Below are 16,594 nucleotides of genomic sequence, written 5' to 3'. Positions count from 1 at the left end.
TGGCGATCTTTGAAATGTTTGTTCCACATGAAAACCATTGCACAGGACATGGCATCTTCCTTAAAGGCTTCTTGAATCATACTGAGAGTCTCTGTGATGGTTTTGTACAATTGCATGCAAAACTTAATCGCATAAGTGTTGCTCCATTTTCACCTCTCCCACTTTTCAACTGAGGTCAATGACACACACTCACGCTGCAAGCGATGCGCACTCTTCAGGGTTCTGGAGGCAGCTGCCGCAGCATCAGTTCGTTCCCTGAGACCCCCCACCATGCGCTCCCCCACTCAGAAATGAACCAGTCTTGAAACTTCTGAATCACACCTTGTATTTGGCTGGTGCCACAAGGTCAAGGGTTTCAGTCCTGTCAAGTGTCTTTTTTTCCTTCTTATCTTTGTTGAAGCAGATTTTTTTATTTGCACTCATTTTTTACCTCCTTTTAGTCTTTCAGCATTTGGAATTTTTGTCCATGTGGTTTTTACCTATTTTTATGTTTTTATTTCCAATTATTTTTTTTCCTTTTCATCATTTTATATTTTCTTCCATGTAATTTCAATTGCTATTTTGGTACTTATTATGCATGTATTAAATTAAATTTAATTTATTAAACTTTCTTTCATTTTAATCATCTGCATTATTTTGCCCATGATTGAAGAAGAATTTGTTTTAAATGTTTCTATGTGCATCTTACAGTGAAGAATATATTTTTGACATCTTTGTACAGCTAATATAAATAAATTCTTTCATCTTTTGTTTTTTAAATGAAAGATCAGTATTTTTTAAACCTTTAAATGTCTGGATAGATAAATAATAATATTTAAAATGACATGGACAAAAATTACAAATAAAAAAAGGAGTAAAAACTGAGAGAAAATAAAAATTTTAATGCAATGTTGAAATAATGTGTCAAAGGATTAGAAAAGAAAAGAATATACATAAAATAATTAATTAAATTAATATAATGATCAATGTAATTTTGGTAAAGATAAGGAAACTGACAACACCCGACGCAATTGAAACCCACAAGTGAAGGCCCACCAGAACAAATGGCTGCAGGGTGTGATACCTGGGATTAACCTACAGCACAGTATAAGTGGTTTCAAAAAGTTGATTCCACATCTGGGGAGCTCTCCTTGTTAGTCAAAATTTGGTATTTTCTCATGCCTTCTGGTCATTTTCAAATCTACCTTCTATATTTTGTTAGTCTTTCTAGTTCTTTGTTTTTAATGTATTTTCCTCACTGAAAATGAACTTTCACAGTGATGGTTGATAATGGCTTCAGTTCAATGCATAAAAGTATTAATTGGACCATTCCATTGCTCATAGTTACATTTCATATTACCTATTTTAGTCATAACGAGTCAATGCTGTTGTCATTACATTATAATCATTTGACCAGAAACCTGTCATCTTTCCACACCATTTCATTATTCCCCACTAATTCTAACTTTAGGTGCTATTTTCCACCCCAAGGGCAGAATTAACATTTTCTATCAATTCTTCAGCTCTCTTTTCAGAAGGCCATTGGGTAGATTGAGAGGAGCACCTTACACTATAAGCCTTCAGCTAACATGTTCACGAATTTTCTTTAAAATCAAAGTAGTGAGTTTCTGAATCCAGGAAAGTTGGATCAGTAGTTAACTTTAGGCTGCTCTGACATTAAGTAAGAGAAATTTTATTTTGTTCTTTGTTTATTGTTTATTGTGTAAAATAAGATTCTTTGGTGGCAGTGTGGTTTACTCGATATTATTGTGGTTGCAATACAAATTGTTGATTCCTGTTAATATCTTCCAAGTATGGAGAAAATATCATTGTCAAACATTTTTGGTGTATGTAATATTTTAATAAGAGATTAGCTATAGGCCAAGGGAGTTTAAGTGCACTTTATCACATTTTGAGGAAAGAAATGCAAAGTGGTGAGTGTCTCCTTGCCTATGTTTAGTCTGATATGTAATGTGGTTTCCACTTTACTTATACTCTCTTTGCTTATACCAAAGAGAGAAATGCACTGAGTATGTACCAGGTGGTTATAATTAAAGTGCAGCTACTTATGGAGGTACAGTGTGTGTTGTAATTATCTTATAGCAGCAAAAACTGATGGATTTGCTACTGCATTAATGCGAAATCGATTTATGTTGGGGGAAAAAAACTAGTTTCAGTTGTGACCACCAGGTGCAGATCTGGCACTGTACACTGTTTGTACAATGGTATGACATCCAAAATGTCGTTTGGCGAGCCATAATGTTGAGAAGAGAGATGACCGTGCGCTGTTAGTGAAACTGTTGTATGTGAATGGCGCAATTACAGTGCTGCATTGAGAGATTACCACCAACTGAAAAGTCTGAGGAGAGGCCTGATGTTAGTAAATGGTTTAAAGAAGACGATGAAATTTGAAAACCTAGGTGAGCTCAATGTGGCACCTGGAAGAGGAAGGCATCCTATCCCAGTGGAAGTTATTGACAAGCTTGCTGTTGCTGTAACTGACCATGCAGCATGTACCCTGGGTAGCGATAGTCCTCATGTGGTGTCACAAGAAGTGTCGATACGGTCAACAGTACAGAATGTTTTGCAGTCTGTTTTACACTCTTCCCCATACAGGATCAAGACAGTGCAGCAACTGAAATGTCATGATCTGCAAAGATTTTGAATTTGCTCTTTGGTTTCTGGCACCAGTTGAAGTTGTTGACATGCAGCCAAGTAATATTCTATGTAGGGATGAGGCACATCTTACACTGCAGGGAGTAGTGAATACACACAACTGCTGAATTTGGGGTACTTTCTTACCATGTGCTTGCATGAGCCGTGATTGTACTTGGCGTAGGTGGCTGTGTGAGGTGGATTCACAAACACCTTTATTCTTGGTCCAGACTCCTTTGAAGATAACACACTCAGAGAGCAAGTGAGATGTACCATGATGCCTGCAAGTTATTGAGACCTCCTTGTACCACATGTAATTCCTGCTTTGGAAAAGCACAACAGTGTGGAAATCAGTGTTTTCGTGCAGGATGAGGCGACACCTCATTTTGCTCGCCAAGTGAAAGATGTGCTTGATGAAACGTTTCATGAATGTGTTATCTCCAAATGTTTTGCAGACGCATGACCTGCTAGGTCTTCTTATCTGAAACTTTGTGATTTTTGGCTCTGGGGATATCTACTTTTATCAGGGACATATGTGGTCTCTACCTGATCTGAATGTCAGTATCCAGGAACACATTGCTCAGATTCCAGAGGACCTGCTGTGAGCAACTTTTGATCATGTCATTTTATGGACTCAGCTCATCGTCAGTACTCCGGTGCCCATACTGAGCAAATTGCAAGTGGCAGTTAATAAAAAAATCAACATTATGCCTTTCTAATTTGTTTTCCCTTTCCTCCCTACATCCCCCTTCTAAAGCATTACATATGGATGCATTTCCATACGTCTTTCTTGCATTCACATCATCAGATTTGCACCTTATGGCAGAAAGGGGAACTAATTGTTTTTCCAGTGTAAATATGTTCCATGTTAATGCATTAGAATATCTACTACACTACTGGCCATTAAAATTGCTACACCAAGAAGAAATGCAGATGATAAACGGGTATTCATTGGACAAATATATTATACTAGAACTGACATGTGATAACATTTTCATGCAATTTGAATGCATAGATCCTGAGAAATCAGTACCCAGAACAACCACCTCTGTCCATAATAATGGCCTTGATATGCCCGGGCATTGAGTCAGAGCTTGGATGGCATGTACAGGTACAGCTGCCCATCCAGCTTCAACACGATACCATAGTTCATCAAGAGTAGTGACTGGTGTATTGTGATGAGCCAGTTGCTCGGCCACCATTGACCAGACATTTTCAATTGGTGAGAGATATGGAGAACGTACTCGACAGGGCAGCAGTCAAACATTTTCTATATCCCGAAAGTCCTGTACAGGACATGCAACATGCGGTTGTGCATTATCCTGCTGAAATGTAGGGTTTTGCAGGGGTTGAATGATGGGTAGAGCCATGGGTCGTAACACATCTGAAATGCAACGTCCACTGTTCAAAGTGCCGTCAATGTGAACAAGAGGAGGGACGTGTAAACAAGTGGCACCCCGTATTATCACACCGGGTGATACACCAGTATGGTGATGACGAATACATGCTTCCAATGTGCATTCACCGCGATATCGCCAAACACGGATGCGACCATCATGATGCTGTAAACAGAATCCGGATTCATCTGAAAAAGTGACATTTTGCCATTCATGCACCCAGGTTCATCGTTGAGTACGCCATCACAGGCGCTCCTGTCGGTGATGCATTGTCAAGGGTAACCACAGCCACGATCTCCGAGCTGATAGTCCATGCTGCTGCAAACATCGTCGAACTGTTCGGGCAGATGGTTGTTGTCTTACAAATGTCCCCATCTGTTGACTCAGGGATCGAGACGTGGCTGCACGATCCATTACAGCCATGCGGATAAGATGCCTGTGATCTCGACTGCTAGTGATACGAGGCCATTGCGATCCAACACAGCGTTTCGTATTACCCTCCTGAACCCACCAATTCCATATTCTGCTAACAGTCATTGGATCTCAACCAACATGAGCAGCAGTGTAGCGATACGATAAATCCAATTGCAGTAGGCTACAATCCGACCTTTATCAAAGTCGGAAACATGATGGTACACATTTCCCCTCCTTACATGAGGCAACACAACAATGTTTCATCAGGCAACGCCAGTCAACTGCTGTTTGTGCATGAGAAATCGGTTGGAAACTTTCAACATGTCAGCACCTTGTAGGTGTCGCCACCAGCGCCAAGCTTGTGTGAATGCTCTGAAAAGCTAACCATTTGCATATCACAGCATCTTCTTCCTGTTGGTTAAATTTCGCGTCTGTAGCACATTATCTTTGTGGTGTAGCAATTTTAATGGCCAGTAGTGTAAGTTTCACTGCCAATGAAAATTAAGCCCATACTGGACCTCTGCAAGTAGGTGCACTTCAGTTATAATCACCCGATATTATTTGGTCCATGTTCAGGGCCTTCTTAATTGGGTTTCATACTTACCTCCTCTGGTTTCTATTTCTTAATCCATAGCTAGGACTACTTAAAGTAAGTGCATAAAAATTCTTTTATATTGCCACAAAAATTAGTGCAAATATATCAGATTTTTCAGTTGTGAAACATCCAACCTACTCCTATAATTTAGACACAGTGGGCAGGGGTGGGGACCGTGCACAGCTCTCCATCACATCTGTTTGCTGGCACTGCTGCTGTCTTTAATGACTACTTTACCTCTGTGTCCTTATGATGTAAGTTAGTGTAATGGAGCACAAACCCATAAAGTTCTTGTATTTCATGTACTTCATCTTGAGCCGCAGGTGGCCTTGCAGAATTTCTTTTGGGAGCACAGCTTGTCTATGTTTCCCCCGTGACTGTGGCCTCAGTTCTGTACCTTTAAAATTCATATTGTGTTCATTGGCTGTTTATAAAACAATTTTGATGGTTCTCCTATTTTGAAAATCAACCACTTGTAACACTCCCTTATTCTTTCAGATAAGTAGACCATGTTGAGAGGTTGACACAGCAAGATTATTTGTAGTATCCATAATATGAATTCTGAGGACTAACTACTTGACTGACAACAGAAACACTGTAGTAGAGCTAGACTTTTTATTTTTATTAATACATTTTCATCACACAGTTTGATATAACTAAAGAAATTCTTAAGTGCAAATAACTTTCTTACAAATACACACATAAAAAAAAAAAAAAAAAAGCTTTGCATCGCCTCAGTTCCGAAAGTTCCGCCCACTATCTCATGGTCGTGCGGCAGTGTTCTCGCTTCCCACGCCCGGGTTCAATTCCCGGCGGGGTCAGGGATTTTCTCTGCCTCGCGATGGCTGGGTGTTGTGTGATGTCCTTAGGTTAGTTAGGTTTAAGTAGTTCTAAGTTCTAGGGGACTCATGACCACAGATGTTAAGTCCCATAGTGCTCAGAGCCATTTGAACCATTTGAACCGAAAGTTCCGGAACCTGTACGGAAAATTGGAATAGAGATCAACATCAACATCATTTCCGCTATTTTTATTGCTCATAAAAACCACACATTGCGTGTTGTACCATCAGACAGCGAGATCTTCAGAGGTGGTGGTCCAGATTGCTGTACACACCGATACCTGCAATATCCAGTAGCATGCCTTCTTGCATTGATGCGTGCCAGTATTCATTGTGGCATACTATCCACAAGTTCATCAAGGCACTGTTATTCCAGATTGTCCCACTCCTCAACAGTGACTTGGTGTAGATCCCTCAGAGTGGTTGGTGGGTCACGTCATCCATAAACAGCCCTTTTCAATCTATCTCAGGTATGTTTGATAGGGTTCACATCGGGAGATCATGCTGGCCACTCTAGTCGAGCAATGTTGTTAACCTGAAGGAAGTCATTCACAAGATGTGCACAATGGGGATGCGAATTGTCGTCCATGGAGACAAATGCCTCGCCAATATGCTGCCAATATAGTTGCACTATCACTCGGAGGATGGCATTCACATATTGTACAGCCATTACGGCACCTTCCATGAAACCAGCGGCATACATTGCCCTCACCTAATGCCACGTCAAAACAGCACACTTGCTGCATACTGTGGACAGTGTGTCTAAGGCATTCAGACTGACTGGGCTGCCTCCAAATATGTCTCCGACGATTGTCTGGTTGAAAGCATATGCGACACTCATCGGTGAAGAGAACGTGATGCCAGTCCTGAGAGGTTCATTCGGCATGTTGTTGTTCCCATCTGTACTGTGCTGCATGGTGTAGTGGTTGCAAAGACATACCTTGCCATGGATGTCGGGAGTGAAGTTGCGCATCATGCAGCCTGTTGCACACGGTTTGAGTTGTAACACGATGTCCTGTGGCTGGACAAAAAGCATTATTCAACATGGTGGCATTCCTGTCAGGGTTCCTTTGAGTCATAATCCATATGTAGCAGTCATCCACAGAAGTAGTAGCCCTTGGGCAGTCTGTTGAGGCGTGTCGTCGACAGTTCCTGCCTGTCTGCATCTCCTCCATGTCCAAACAACATCGCTTTTTTCACTCCGAGACACGTAGACAGTTCCCTTGTTGAGAGCCCTTTCTGGCACACGATTGAACCACAATATTGACCGTCTAGTCATGGTTGAACTACAGACAACATAGCCATGTACATCCTTCTTGGTGGAATAACTGGAACTGATCGGCTGTCGGACCCCCTCCATCTAATAGACGTTGTCCATGCATGGTTGTTTACATCTTTGGGCTGGTTTAGTGACATCTCTGAACAGTCAAAGGGACTGTGTCTGTGACAGAGTATCCACAGTCTTTGTCTCTCTTCAGGAGTTCCAGGAACCAGGGTGATGCAAAACTTTTTTTGATGTTAGTATTTACAAGGATCATGCTACAGAGAGCGATTCTAGCATTAAACCAAGAGCATGTCAGGTCAAGACACAGGTTGGAAAAAGTTCACACAAGAAAATAGACGTGACACTGGCTTGCAACAGCAGCTGCTACAAGTATCTTCCTGCATTATTGATGCAGCAACAGTCACTCCCTATATTATTGATATAAATGAATATCTTCACACCTAAACTTGCCACCCAAGTGGACATAAGTGGGGCCACAATGGTACGCATAGTGCACACCAACATTCATATGGCACACCTCTAACTGCCCGAGGTGGCTGCAGTGGCAGCCGAGCTACTGCCTGCCATCACCTGGCCCACCATGCATGCACAGCACTATGCTAGTGACACCGATGCTGACGTGGATTGTGTATTTATAGGGACAAGCATGGACCTCAGCTCCCTCAGTTGTTAATGTGTTTGAGAGTGTAACTACCTTAACTGTATTTGTGTTGCTTGCACTTCATGACCCAATAAATTGTATTTATTTTATTGCCATGTGTTTCCTTGTGTTCCTAGTTAGAGCACAAGTGGCAACAACAAGAGTTGAATTTTCATGTGTTTCGGTTTCTGCGATTTCCTGCTATTTGGCTTCTCTATATACCAGATTTACAAGTATGAAATATGGATTTTTTTTGTCTATAAAAACCATGTTAAATTAAGCAGAATGATAAATAGTGCTTTATTCAAAGTATGTTCTATCGTTTGTTATACATTTTCCTGGCAATTTTTGAATACCACACCAGTAAGAATTTTCCGCTATTGGTGCAAATTATTCATGGAGCCATTTTTTCACATCTTTGTATGAACCAAAGTGGTGCTCAGAAAGTGTGTGACCCCTTGATGCAAACAAATGGTAATTGGAAGGAGCCATGTCTGGTGAGTAAGCCACGTGGGGAAGAACATCCCAGCTGAGTGCTTCCAACATGTCATGAACTAGTTTTGCCGTATGTGAAGGAGCATTGTCACGAAGAAAAATGACTTTATGTTGCTCCTCTTCGATATTGTGGCCTTTCTAAAGCAGCCAACAGTTCAAACTGGTCAATTGTTGTTGGTAATGTTCAGGATTAACTGTTTCCCCGGGTTTTAACAGCTCATAATAGACCATGCTTCTCGGGTCCCACCAAACACAGAGCATCATCTTTCTGCCAAAGCAGTTCAGTCTTACATTCAATGTGAATAGTGTACCTTGGTCTACCCATGATTTTTTGCATTTGGGATTCACAAAATAAATGCGCTTTTCATCCCCTACAACTATATGATGCAAAAATGACTTCCTTGTACCGAGTGAGCAAAACCTCCCATGTGTTTGCACTTTTCCAGTTGCCTGTCATTCAGCTCGTGTGATGCCCACCTACTGATCTTCTAATCTTTCCCATCTCTCAAAGCCAGCTGGAAACAGCTTATTGACTAACACCCAATTGCTCGACAAGCTATTTTTGTGTTTATGAATTATCTTTGTTCAACAATGCTTCCTTTTTTTTCTGTTTCCCACATTCTTTGTCAGCAACATCAAAATCGCCATTTTTGAAATGTCGAAACAGTCATTCACATGTATCTTGTGATGGAGCATATTCACCATAAGCTTCTCAAAGTAATCAATATGATTGAGCAGCAGTTTTCTTCAAATGAAAACAAAAAATTAATGCTGTCAATGAGTGCTCTTTGTTTGGTATAAATTTTCAGATATTTAACACAACACTACAATACTATGCACAGATTTTTCCAATTTATCACTCAGTGCTTCTGGCAATTGTTGATGACACAACAAAATGTCGCAAAATCTTTATAGCACAAACTGCATTGGTATGACATCTGCTGTCTGAAATCCACATTTCATACTTGCACACCTCGTAGGCTTTACTTCAGCCCTTTCTGCAACAACGGCAGTTACATACAGCCATGCTGGAACAGTTGTTGGGCACATTAACCCAAGTTCAGCCTCAGGTTGTTCACCTGACGCCGTTCCCAACCTATGATGAATCCACGGAAGTCTGGGACACTTATGACAAGCAGCCTCACCAACATTTTGTGATTTTTCTGGATGGTCAACAAGGAGATCTGTAGGGCTCTTTTCTTGTCATGAAAACCCTCTCATATTAATCACTTATTATGCCAGTTAGCTCCTCTGCAAGAACCAGCACTGTTTCTTTTGACAATATGTGACTTTTCTGTCCTCCTATCAGCAGAAGCATGCACATGTCACTTCATGTGTGGAATTCCACCAATGTCGCAAATACTTGCAGCTGTTGTATCGAGCTCGAGCAGCCGAGCTTCACAGCCTCAGTTGTAAGTATCTGTTTGTCACAGCTAAGTCTCAGGAGTCTTATGTGGACACCATGGTCAGAGACACAATCATTCATTGGCCCTGGATCAAAAGGTGGGTCAACACGCTCTTAAGTTTGATGATGCAGCTGCGGTGCATGGAGCAAGGGGCAGTAGCTGAAGTACAAACAAGCCATATGGGTCAATTTGGACAAACACATTGTTGGTAGCAGGAGCAGTGAATGTAACTTCCTTTTAACCCCTACCCTACGGAACTTAAAGATGTACACCAGGCCTGGGTCCTCACTGTTGGCATGTGTCGATCATCTATTGGTAATTAGCAGATTCCTGTTTGTAGCCAATTCACAACCTGCAGAGTTTACAAGTCAGTTGTCCATTCTGTTACATACTTGGTGGTTAATGAGGCTAATACTGAAAATTTGTTTGGGCTGGATGCCTTTGCTGCTTTTGATTTTTCTATTGCGGATGTGGTGCATCTGGTGTCAGATTAAGTGCCTTATTGTAAATTGGATTATGTGTGTTCTGAATTTTCTGATCTATTTGCCCCAGGATTTTGTATACATCTCTTTGGCAATGCCTCTGCTGTTACAGCTCTACAAGCGACTTTTTTTCCCTATCAGCTGTTTGATCTCCACAGTTGAGAGTTAGCAACAGCACTGCCTGCCACCAGAGATCATTGCTTACTGACTGGACTATAGACTTATTCCTGCCATTAGATCTCAGCACATGCTGGACTTGCCTCCCATGGTCTCTCAACTGAAGACACTCAAACCCCATTCAATACTGCACTCGACTCCATAGACCCAATATCTGCAGTTACCTCCATAGACACCTGGATACCATAATTATTGTTTCCTAATTGAAATTTGCTCTGTGAAGACCTCCGAAGTACATACGATAGACACAGACACAGATTCAGTATGGTAAATTTTGATATTGAAGTGAAATGCCAGTACAGGTTAAGACTACATTTTAGATCCAAATATCACAGCAGCAATATTTTTTTTTCTTAAATTCATGAAACTTTAAATCTTTTCATTGTGCCTCTCTGTGACTCAGCATCTCAGCTACATGGTGAGCAGTAATTGTCCTTGTCAATATTTCATCCTGGATTTTCTATTGTTTGAACTTGAAATTAAAATGACTGTTATTCTGCAGGAAAGAAGATAGTAGCATGGAAAGAAATGATGATGAGATGGAAGCAGAGGACTCAGGAATGGAGACTGATGATAGTGAAACATCTGTAGTGAAAGCAGTACCTCCTATGAAAAGTGATAGTAAATTGGACCTTCAGCAAAAAACACCAAAAGTCAAATCACAAAAGGTGGCTCTTGCTGATATAGAAGCAAAATTGGAAAGTATTCTCCATGAAAATGTTAACTGGTCTTTTGCACTCTTACCTGAGAAACCCAGCCCAAAAACAGAGTAAATGTACACATCTTTCAAAATGTTCTGTAAAAAATTAAAAACTTTCATTGTTTATGTTGACTTGAGAATTTTAATATCACAAAAAATAACAGTAACAAGGAAACTTTTCTGTGCCTGTTCAGTATGGTTTTTGCAAGGGACCAAAACTAAATAGCACTGAGAGACTTTTCTTTCAAAGTTGATTTGAAGACAAGACATATTATTTATATATGTATAATAGAAAAGTGAACATAGTTTATATACAGTAACCTGCATTTTGTAAGTACAAAGCTCATGGCATGACTACAGCAGTTATGAAAAGTGCTATACAGGACAGTGTGTTGATGTCAAACTCTCTGAAACCTCAACAAGCCTAAAGTATTTGACTGTTTCTTACTGCAGGTCATGTGAAATTTCTGTTTTCAGACCAACTCACTGACCCATTTATATGAGTTTCAAGACACCTTTTTGACTACATAAAAGGGGGGGGGGGGGGGTAGTAATTTCATATGGAAAATTATGTGACAGCGCTTCCTTTTAGTGGCAGTGAAAGCAAATGTATAGTTTTATAGCTGTACAAATATGTAAAAAAATTCTTACAATATACATTATGTAAGTCAGAAATTATAAATAAAATTATTACTTTTAAAATAATAAATAATACATGAGAAAAATGTGATACACTCTGTACAAAACTTATTGTTTGTAATAAAATATTTCTTACATACATTTTTACATTATTAAAAAATTATTTGTGAGACACACACACACACACACACACACACACACACACACACACACACACACACACACACACACACACACACACTTAATAAAAAATAATTATATGCAAAAATTTTGGCACAAGCAAAAATTATACATCGTGTTTTGTAGATGTCGATAATGTAGCTGCTCACCATACTTAGTTTCATTGTGCTAGAGACAAAGAAACCATCAAGTAAATTTCAATATGATAATCCATATTGGAAATGTGTGACACACCACCTTCCTCATGTATCTCCCTCTCTCCCCTATTTTCTTCACACACACACACACTTAACATTATTAGTAGATTCAATTGTGACATTTAAGTTTTCATGTTGAGTCCACAAATTTTACATTCAGTCCACAAAATTGTACAGATTACAAGTACAGAGAGAGCTGTAATTCATTGATATTATGTGCTAATTATTCAGTCTTAGTGAACTTGCACACAGCAGTTTCCCATTAATCTTTCATTCACAGTCTTCAGTAACTGCCATTGCGATTTAAAGGCTCTTTTTCTGCTGCATCAGATGGTCTGTTCCTCTTGAAGAATCCACACTGGAAGAGAGAGAAAATGCTTTACACTTTGACATCATAACAATTTTGTTTGAAGAATATATTAAATGCAATTTTCATTGTATACACATTTAAATGGATAGGCAAATTATTCATCAAAACTGATCATTTAAAAGTCAAAAGAAATTGTTGACACAATCATATTAAGTGGACCTTACAAATATTGGAAGATTAATGTTTGACATGTGACTGAAAGAACAATACTGTCTGCAGAAAGAGGCTGCAAAGCAAAATTTTTAAAATGTGAATTCTTTCTTTTCTTCACAAATAAATAATACACTTATTTCTGTCCAGGACAGTAAGTGTTCAGACAGCAGGTGTACATCACAATATTGTATCACGTTAAAAGTACATCTCAGACTCTTATATAGCATTTGCTGTGGCAAGGTTTATCATTGAGAACAATGTCCACAATGTAGAGTAATGACAATCAAAGGAATATATTCCTGTATAAAATGTCAAACCTAATATGACTTGTGTTGCTAATATAGTGTTACCTCTAAAAGATTAATACTCTGTATTTGTTATTATTGTATTTTAAGTAGGTCAGTCTGAAACAGCAAATCCAAAGTTTAGAATTTAATCCCAGCCCTTGCATGTTTTCTGACATTTAACACAGCACCAAACACTACAAGTTTTGTCTGTCAGCCAGTAGGGTTCTGTTTAACAGGCTGTGTGAAGCAGTTTATGGATTGTTGGAAAGAATTTACATTTCACTTTCAGTGGAGCCACAATAAGTAAAGGATTGTAGTGTTCAAGCCAACCTCTATCTTGATGACACCTTTAGTAATTTTTGGATAATAAAAACAAAGCTCTACATATTTGCCCTAATAGGCCTTTCAGCACTGGTAGCCAGTATCTGTTGCCAATTATGTCATTCGCAGGCAGTATGGAGGGGTATGAGGTCAGACAACACTCTCCTGGCTTTCGTCAGTTTCCCAGACTTTCAAACTGCTACTTCTCACTCTAGCACCTCCTTTGTGGCATCACAAGGCTGAGTGTACATCATTACAATCTTCCCAGCAATAAATCCATGACACTACTGGAAATCAGATCCTCCAAATGGTAGTCAGGTGCCGTGACCACTTAGCTACAGAGGCTGTGAAGCTGGATCACTACTTACAGGACAGAGTAGGTGTGTGTGTGTGTGTGTGTGTGTGTGTGTGTGTGTGTGTGTGTGTGTGTGTGTGTGTGTGTGTGTGTGTTCAAGCCAACCTCTATTTTGTGTCTGACTGCTGCTCAGAGCCTCTTCTTTCTGCACTCTTACAATTAATGACTTTAGTTTTAAAATTTTCCCATTTCAACTTCTTTTATTGTTACTTACCTTCCACAGCAGCAGTACTAATAACAAAAGTATCAGCACTCCTGCACATGCAGAGAGAACAACAACCCATAAAGGGACAATATCAGGCTTTACAGGCACGTCTGTTGAGATGGCATCTGTGAAAACTTCCTCACTTCTAATAACTGGGTAATAAGGCTTTCCAATATAAGGCAGTTGTGTCACCTGCATCGCCAAGAGTGATGACACCCGAAGTGGCTTATTAGAGGCAACCTATAACCAAAATAAATTGCCAACATGTTATTTAAGAATAACAAAAATCATCTTGCTTGTCAGTCTGGCTCACCACAATAGTCTTGAAATCATATTGCATTTCCTCCTTGCTATAAGGAGTCTTAAATTAACTGGCCAAACTTTGTTACATTTTTCATGCTATTGATTTTCTTGCCCTACATTCTGCATTGCACGATTTCTTTCTAGTAATCATAAAGTCCCATGCATTACATGGTACCCTCCACCACAGAACGTACAGTTGCTTGTTTGTATGTATGTAGAATGATGTAAATACCAAAACTAGGATGTAATAAATAGAGAAATATTGTAAAATGGAGACTGACAGTGAGAAAAATTGCTAATACTGAAGTGATATGTTTTACTAAAAGAGATGAAACAACTGTCGGTGCTTAAACTACTACTGCTACTACTACTAGTAGTAGTAGTAGTAGTAGTAGTAGTAGTAGTAGTAGTAGTAGTGCTAATTCCTTTTCCAGTTTTCTTCTTGGTTTCCTTCTCTGCTGTGTGCTCTATGTACACATTGAATAACAGGAGAATAGGCTACAACCCTGTTTTAGTCCCTTTCATGTCCTTCAAGTGTTATAACCACAGTCTGGTATTGGTACAAATTGCAGACAGTCTTTTGCTCCTTGTCTTTTATAAAGGTCGCAAGTTCCCTATTTAAAAATAAATAAGGTAACACATAGTTACATCAAAACCTTTATTTCCAACAGATGCAACAATGTTTGAGTTAATTTTTCAACATAATAACCATCAGAACTGAGACACTTGTCATATCATGGGCTCAGTTTGTATTCCTGTGCTGGAGTCTTCAGCAGTTCTCCATCATTGTCAAAATGGTGATTGGAGTAGAGGAATTTCTTGAGGTGCAAGAGAAGATGTAAATTGCTGGGAGCAAGAGCAGGACTGTACAGTGGATGTTCAAACTGCTCCTTGAGAGCAGTTGTTATATGCCAAGCTTTCTGTGGATGAACAGTGTCATGGGCAAGCACAATTTTCACTGTGTTTCAAAGTAACAATCAGTGTTCATTGTTTCATCTATGGGCAGAAAGTCAACAAATAGAATGCTGTTCCTGTCCCAGAACATCATACACATTACTCTTTGCACAGACACAGTTTGAACTACTTCTTCGCCATCACTGTGATGCCAATGTATTGATTGCTGCTTAGTTTTGGGGTATAAAGAGCAACCCATATCTCATTGCACATGATGATCTGAGCAAGATATATCAATGCTGCTCGTAAGTAACTCATTTTGTGTTTTGGTCTCACAGTTTTTGTCACCCATCTGGCACACACTTTCTTAAACTATAGATGCTTAGTCATCGTTTCATGCAAGAAGGACCACATTGTCTATGGAAAATAGCTGCTGAAATCCATAATCACACAATGATAGTTCTCCACAATGTGCTGCCATACAAACTCCATAAGGCTGACGTTCATGAGGAACAATCGTCCATGGCCCACTTCAATATGGACACTTAGATGTCCTTGGAAAATTGTGGGCACCAGCATCACACCATCAGTTTGTTCAGGTCCTTTGGTCCATGCACCTGACACAGCTGATGACGAATTTCGATCAGCACTGTATACCGTGCATTAATAACTATCACCAACTAAATGTCAAAAGCCATTGTGGCAGTGCTGCTGACAACAGTCAGATTTGTCTGGCAATCATATGATTATTACATCATAGTTCTGTTGTGTATATGCCACATTATGGCTAAATGCAATTACTGTTATAAATAGGGTTTGAATTTCTTCAGTCTGTCATTTAAGATAAGTCTTAATGTCAGTATTTCTTCACGTGTTCCTACATTTTTATGAAACCCACACTCATCCTCCATTAGATAGAGTTTTAATGGTTGTGTCTTCTAGTTACTTTCCTTTGTAAATAAAAATATAAAATATAAGGCACAGGAAATATGAAGAGTCCAGTCCAGTGCAAGAAAATCAAAGCACATCAAAATAGTGTAACTGTGCTGTAAGTTGTTACTCTACTTTGTAAAAATTGATAAATTTGCTGCTGAAATGTCATTCTGAATCTCTTTACTGAAAACTGTAGGTACATTATTTAAATTTATTGTGAAATATATTCTGCAAGGTTAGAAGATGTAAACAATTTTTGTGTTATGTTACACCATAAATCAGTCTGAATTGTGAATAAAGGCATTCTGAAATAAATGTCACATATTTAGTTGAAGCATTTGTAGTGAACTTAAAAAGCTGATATTTTAAAATGTTGCAAGGGAGTTAATGGCTTCATTGTAAACCATGATTCTTATTTACAACAGAATACTTAGTACTATGATTCTTATTTACAAAAGAAACCTTGGTATTCACTTGAGGTTGAGTCCCATTGGGTAAACATAGTTTATATGCATTAGTTAAAAAATAACAGAGCAATATGGGGAAGTAAAGGGGAGCAAAGTACCAACAGAAAGCATGTACCTGTGGAAATGGTTGAGGCTAGAGTGGAATGACATGTTATTAGCTTTTAGCAAGCAATGATTCATTCTTTATAATTATGATTCTTAAATTACAGATAGCTTTGATGTTGGG

The 16,594-nt window shown here is 39.2% G+C and overlaps 2 protein-coding genes across 2 annotated transcripts in view; one reads left to right on the top strand and one right to left on the bottom strand.

The window, feature by feature from the left end:
• Positions 1–11,898, top strand: part of LOC126356155 (WD repeat-containing protein 75-like) — a 209,767-nt gene extending 197,869 nt beyond the window's left edge. Inside the window, exon 15 of the mRNA XM_050006899.1 lies at positions 10,867–11,898. Coding sequence (XP_049862856.1) covers positions 10,867–11,137 — 271 coding nt within the window. The 3' untranslated portion in view covers positions 11,138–11,898. The remainder of the gene's footprint in view (positions 1–10,866) is intronic.
• Positions 11,899–12,160: 262 nt separating this feature from the next.
• The window catches only part of LOC126356154 (integrin alpha-PS2-like), a 372,087-nt gene continuing 367,653 nt past the window's right edge, over positions 12,161–16,594 (bottom strand). The window contains exons 19-20 of the mRNA XM_050006898.1: positions 13,781–14,011; positions 12,161–12,438 (exon numbers count right to left, since the gene is read on the bottom strand). Coding sequence (XP_049862855.1) covers positions 12,364–12,438; positions 13,781–14,011 — 306 coding nt within the window. The 3' untranslated portion in view covers positions 12,161–12,363. The remainder of the gene's footprint in view (positions 12,439–13,780; positions 14,012–16,594) is intronic.

The sequence above is a fragment of the Schistocerca gregaria genome, chromosome 3 (assembly GCF_023897955.1).
Source record: "Schistocerca gregaria isolate iqSchGreg1 chromosome 3, iqSchGreg1.2, whole genome shotgun sequence".
In the NCBI taxonomy this organism is placed as follows: Eukaryota; Metazoa; Arthropoda; class Insecta; order Orthoptera; family Acrididae; genus Schistocerca; species Schistocerca gregaria.
The sequence above is the reverse complement of the archived record's forward strand: the minus strand, read 5'-3'. Positions and strand labels throughout refer to the sequence as shown.